Source organism: Amblyraja radiata, chromosome 22 (assembly GCF_010909765.2).
Source record: "Amblyraja radiata isolate CabotCenter1 chromosome 22, sAmbRad1.1.pri, whole genome shotgun sequence".
Lineage (NCBI taxonomy): Eukaryota > Metazoa > Chordata > Chondrichthyes > Rajiformes > Rajidae > Amblyraja > Amblyraja radiata.
The window spans coordinates 12340232-12346608 of NC_045977.1; the positions used below are offsets into that span (position 1 = coordinate 12340232).

The following is a 6377-nucleotide window of genomic DNA, read 5'->3' on the forward strand; positions in this document are numbered from 1 at the left end:
GTTTTATTTAATACCCAATTATGCTTTGTGGTGTTTGCAGTACAATTCTTTAAATTTGATTCTTGAGAGATTTCAGAAGTAGGCCTTGTAGCGTTTGTAACATAAAAATAGGATCTTTTACTTTAGCATGTTGATCTTTTACTTCAACATTTATTTTCTGTAAAAACTCTTTCCCTTGATTCTTTAATTTCTAATGAATATATTCAACAGCTGAGCCTCAGCAGTCCTTGCACTAGAGATTTCAGAAGATTCACATTCCTCTGCATGAACAAATCTTTTAATTTCAGCTCTGAAGGGCTGGCTCCTTATTCCGTGGATGTTTTCCACTCATTCCGGAGTGGAGAAACATTAGCTCCAACTATCTTGCCAAGCTCCGTGAAATTTTTGTCTGTTTTAATGAGGTCACTCCTCATGCTTCTGAACTCCAGGCAGTGTAAGGTCAGCTGACTTATTTTTGCAAATTGGGCATCCCTCTTTTTCAGTGAATCAATCTGGTGAATCTTTGTGCAGTTCTTCTTAGTAACTAAGAAGTATATTGCTTCTTAGAAAGGGATAATACATAATCTTCTAAGTGAGGGTCTCACTCAGACCACATTTTCAGCAGGGCATCTTTACCCTTGTTCTCTAAATTTCCCTTTGACTTCACAGATGTTTTCTGTACCTGCGTGTTAACCTTTAATGATTCATGCAAAGGGACATCTCAATCCAGGTCTTCCATTCTTGGAACATATTTCGGCATAGAAGTTGCTGAGGATGCTCAGTGTGAACCACAGATTTTGATATAATCTGTGCCAAATTTGCTTGTGTGAAGGGTAGGGCCCAACATCTGAATGAATGTTGGAGAGTCGATGCCTGCTTTAGTGTTAGAGAGGGCAAATTTTACTTTATCCACGATGTGGAGACGGTGTGGTTTTGCAGGTAGGACCCTGTTTATGTATATTCCTTTGCAATGGATCTCATTACGTCATCCCCCAGGAACAGCTTCCAATTACTTCACGGTCCTTTTTCTGATTATCCCTGTTCCTCTCAAACTCCGGTCTCATTGCATGTTCAACTTCCCTTCATGCAATTCAATTTCCTGTCCATAAATAAACTGCTGGAAGAATTTAGCAATTTAAGCATCGTGGAGGCAAGGGGATGGTCAATTATGACACTGCATCAAGACAGAGCATAGAAGGAAGATAGCAGTGTATAGAAGTGGGAGGGAGGGATAAGACAGAGTCTAAATCAGGGAGAGGTGGACCCAGAAGTTGATTGGTGATAAGTTGAACATGCAAGGGAGGGCTGATAGATCTTCTGTATTAACACATTTACAAATGAATAAGTTGTGAGCGAAGGGCCTACAAATGTCCTTTGTATAGCTTCACGGCAAAACTCGCTAACTGTAAATCATATGAAGTGGAACCGAATTTTGCTCTATAATAAATACATTAAGCTATACTATTTAATCCACTGTCATTTAATAATTGAAAGAATATCAAGATTTAATGGTGATACCCCAAAATGTAACTGTTCACTGCAAATTTAAGGAAGCATATTATTGGCCACAATGATGCTTTGAGACAAACTTGAGAAACACATTTGCTTTTCAATTAACAACTTATTTGTTTGAGCATTAATTTTATTAGGAAATTCCCAAATAATCTCAATTCAAAACTAAAGTAAAACTAAGATCACCTCATCCCAGGTTATCTTCTTGGTAGTCTCTGTACTTTTATCAAAACTTAAGTTGAGATGGCCACTGTTCACATTATGTGATGTCCTGATTTTCTTCCGCTTCCGCTTATGTTTTTTTTCACTAGAATGTGTCCTCTTTTTTCGAGGTCGATCTTCAGGTAACATAAAATTATAGAGAAAAAGTTGTAAATACATTATTTTCCTCATTAAAGAACGCTATTGTTTCTATTTTTGGAATTCTCTACTGTCAACTTCTAATGTAGACTTCACGATAATATAATCAAAAGCAAAAATAGACAATAGAATTATTTTTTATACGTGGGGAGCTCGAATATAACAGATCCCCCTTTTTAAGATCTGGTTAGACCTTACCTGGAATACTGTGACTATTTGGCCACCTCCCTTTTGAGAAGATATCTTGATTTTAAAAGAAAGGTAGAGCAGTAACCTTGTTATTGAATTTTTCAACATGAAATGCTATTGCTTTACCAAACATGAATCACAATTGATTATATGTGTTCATTATATGATTGAATTTCTGGGCCAGGGTTGCACATTCTAGTCAGATACATTTTTGTATATGTTCTGGCACTGGAACAGATTTGGTTCTACTGTTCTTACATGTTAAAACTTCAAATGCAGGGTGACTTGGACAGGTTGGGTGAGGGACAGATGCAGTTTAATGTGGATAAATGTGAGGTTATCCACTTTGGTAGCAAAAACAGGAAGGCAGATTACTATCTAAATGATGTCAAGTCGGGAAAAGGGGAAGTACAACGGGATCTGGGGGTCCTTGTTCATCAGTCAATGAAAGTAAGCATGCAGGTACAGCAGGCAGTGAAGAAAGCGAATGTCATATTGGCCTTTATAACAAGAGGAGTTGAGTATAGGAGCAAAGAGGTCCTTCTGCATTTGTATGGGGTCCTAGTGAGACCACAGCTGGAGTATTGTGTGCAGTTTTGGTCCCCAAATTTGAAGAAGGACATTCTTGTTATTGAGGGAGTGTAGCATAGGTTTACAAGGTTAATTCCAGGGATGGCGGGACTGTCATATGCTGAGAGAATGGAGCGGCTGGGCTAGTATACTCTGGAGTTTAGAAGGATGCGAGGGTATCTTATTGAAACATAAGATTATTTAGAGTTTGGACACGCTAGAGGCAGGAAACATGTTCCCGATGTTGGGGTAGTCCAGAACCAGGGGCCACAGTTTAAGAACTAGACTAAGTGGGACCCGTTGGGTCTCATGTTCACACGGGAGGGCTGGTCCCCCAATTTAATATTCCACCTCTCCACCAATTCCAATATTGGTGGCCAGTGGGGGGGGGGGGGGGGGGCGCATTCTGGAGCGCTAGTATGGGTGTTGTGGGCTGAAGGGACTGGTTTCCAGAGGGCTAGTATGGACATTGTGGGCCAAATGGATTCTTGGGGTGGCAGCTCAGTCACTCAAGCCTGATGTGCAAGCAGATCACACATGGCTGGTGGGCTGCAAGTTGACTCGCGGCTATTCCTTGAAATTCCATTTCAAGCAGGGTGCAAGGCCACCAAATTCAAATGCAGTTTCATACCACTTCAAGCAGGATGCAAGGCCACCAAATTCAAGTGCACACAGCATGAAGTGGTATGAAACAATACTTGAATTTGGTGGACTTGCACCCAGCATGAAGTGGTATGAAACTGCAAGCCCACCAAATTCAAGTGCAATTTCATGACACCAAGCAGGGTGCAAAGCCACCAAATTCAAGTGCAGTTTCATGCCACTTCAAGCAAGGTGCAAGGCCACCAAATTCAAGTGCAATTTCATGACACCAAGCAGGGTGCAAGGCCACCAAATTCAAGTGCAGTTTTATGCCATTTCAAGCAGGGTGCAAGGCCACCAAATGCAAGTGCAGTTTCCTGCCATTTCAAGCAGGGTGCAAGGCCACCAAATTCGTGCAGTTTCGTACCACTTCAAGCAGGGTGCAAAGCCACCAAATTGCTGTGCTTTATTTCAAACCAACCACATTTTCTTTTTCAAACCACATTAAGGGCACTCAAGGTCAGTGAAACCACACTCACAGTTTAGTAGACATGTGTTCAGTGTTATTCACAGCTCAGACAGAGACGTGACCCTCTCGCTCCCCCATCTTGCAGAGACTGACTGAGGCACTCAACACTTCTGGGTTTTATAGTCCCCCCGGAAGGGGCATGGCCTTCAGGAGAGAGATTCTCAACATTTTTTAAACACTAATAACTCTTTTTTCTTCAATGGGAAAAATCCTCTTGTCCTGCACAGCGGAGGGGGACTGAGTAAGATGGCCAAAAATCACAGCCGTAAGTGGCAGCATTTTTCTAAAATCAATATAAAGAACAACAGGAAGTGGTCAAGATCAGACTTTTAGTAATATAGATAAAGGGTAAGCCATTTAGAACGGAGACGAGGAAACACTTTTTCCTCAGAGAGTTGTGAGTGTGGAATTCTCTGCCTCAGAGGGCGGTGGAGGCCGGTTTTCTGTATACTTTCAAGAGAGTGCTAGATAGGGTTCTTAAAGAAAGCGGAGTCAGGGGATATGGAGTGAAGGGAACGGGTTACTGATTGGGGATGATCAGCCATGATCACATTAAATGGCGGTGCTGGCTCGAAGGGCCGAATGGCCTACTCCTGCACCTATTGTCTATAAATATTAGCACTATTGGCTGTTAGCATTGCCTAAACTCAGAGGAAAAAATGGAGAAGCAGAGTGGAAGTTGGAAAGAAAAAAGTCAGGCTTCCATGCTTAAAATATAACATCAGCAACAATAGACAGGTCAAGATGACCCCAACTACTATGTACATCACTGTAAATGCTCTCCCCATTCCACCACAGATGGATGTTCTTCCAGGAGAGCAGCAAAAATTCCAGGAACATTTGTGGAAAAAATCCTGGAAATTCAGTACCACCTCATATTGACAATCTAACATGTCCAGATAACAACGATAGATCACGATAAATTGCTTTGTCCTATCAAGTGATTTGAATGCGTGTAAAGGGCCTGTCCCACGATGCGAGTTCACCCAAGAGCTCTCTGGAGTTTAAAAAAAATCAAACTGGTGGTACCTCATCATGAGTATTTTTTTTACTCTTGGAAATTTTTCACAGTTGAAAAAAAGTCACGAGTTTCCGCGTTTCCTACCTGCCGTTAGCATTACGAGCCACTACAAGACATCCACATGCTCCGACGTACCCGCTACGTACTTATCATGAGTTTGATTTTTTTTTAAACTCGGGAGAGCTCTTGGCTGAACTCGCATCGTGGGACAGGCCCTTAACAATACTGGGCATTAGAAAAATCTCAGTTCACTTACCAGGGCTTTTCAACTCCTTTAGTATGATTGGGGTACATGCAATTTCATCCTGATCATCCGTGTGAATATTGAATTCATCCGATTTTTCTTCATTATTGTATTTTGGAACACTGGAACTTAGACTTTCAGTACGTAAACTTTCATTAAATTTGTATTTTAGTTTTTGAGTAACAGGTAATGCTGACAACTGCATATTATACATTATGTTCTCCTCCGATTCAGTGGACAAATTTTCTACCATAGGAACAAGCGAAAGCTTTAATTTCTTCAGTTTACTGGTTCTATCATTGGAGATTGAAGAAATATATTTAAGATTTTCAACATCAACAATGCGATAGACTGGATCAACGTTCTGTGTCTTATCCGAACTAATGGAGTTTACATTATTTTTCTGATCCAGCAGCTCTGGAGCGTTGGTAGAATTGGTTTTAGAAGCTCCATTGAAGTCCTCTTTTAATACAAAATATGATGAATGAATAGCGCTACTATGTGCACCAGTTTTGTTTTGATTATTAGTTTTTGAAGTTGTAGTTATAATCTTTTTCAGCAAGCTAATATTCTGATGCTCCATCTGAAGATGCGTTTTAGTTTCTAGATGACCAGTGATTTGAAAGCTTTTCTGACTATTTAACCGTTGATTCTCAAGCCGTTTTTCTGTTCTGCAAACATCAGGCAATATTTTGAACTTAGTCTGAATGACTTTGATATTATCATTAAACGTTGTACTCTGGTTTAGTTCAGATTCTGCAGGCTTATTATTTTCATGTTTTGAAATGAAGAGTTCATTAGATTTACCACCATCTATACTTCCAGCATTCATGCTCTGCAAATTGTTTCCCTGATGATTGCATTCTTTACATGGCTGTTCAATCTCAATGTGATGTTTTCTTCGGAGTAATGATTCCCACTGCTGGCGGTCACTTACTTTAAGAGTTTTCTTTGCTCTGAAACCCTTTCGTGGAGGAATATTTGCAGCATCCATATTTTATTGTCTATAATGTTCAAAGAAAAAATAATAGCATCATGAACAGATGATATTAAAACCGGAATCTATCACAATTCTCATTCATGTTTTCACTTTCATCTATACTTTTGGAATTCATCCATGATTAAAAGACCTTAATCCCAATTTAAGTTAGGATCAGCAACTATATTTCAATCAGAATTCGAATATTCCTATAAAAATTGGTTGGAAATTTTGATTTTAAAGTTCAAATTACATATAAATCTCAAAACTTTTTTAGATGAGTAGTAATGTTGAGAGGGTAGACAAAGTGGTGGAGTTACTCAGCAGGTCAGGCAGTGACTCTGGGACAAAAGGATAGGTGACTTTTCTGGTCGAGACCCTTCATCAAGATGGTCTATCTTTGTCTATCTTT

General features: G+C 39.9%; 1 protein-coding gene across 1 annotated transcript in view; it reads right to left on the bottom strand.

The window, feature by feature from the left end:
- Window positions 1–5990, bottom strand: part of LOC116985593 (activating transcription factor 7-interacting protein 1-like) — a 43653-nt gene extending 37663 nt beyond the window's left edge. The window contains exons 1-2 of the mRNA XM_033040429.1: window positions 4999–5990; window positions 1678–1829 (exon numbers count right to left, since the gene is read on the bottom strand). Coding sequence (XP_032896320.1) covers window positions 1678–1829; window positions 4999–5980 — 1134 coding nt within the window. The 5' untranslated portion in view covers window positions 5981–5990. The remainder of the gene's footprint in view (window positions 1–1677; window positions 1830–4998) is intronic.
- Window positions 5991–6377: the final 387 nt, after the last annotated feature.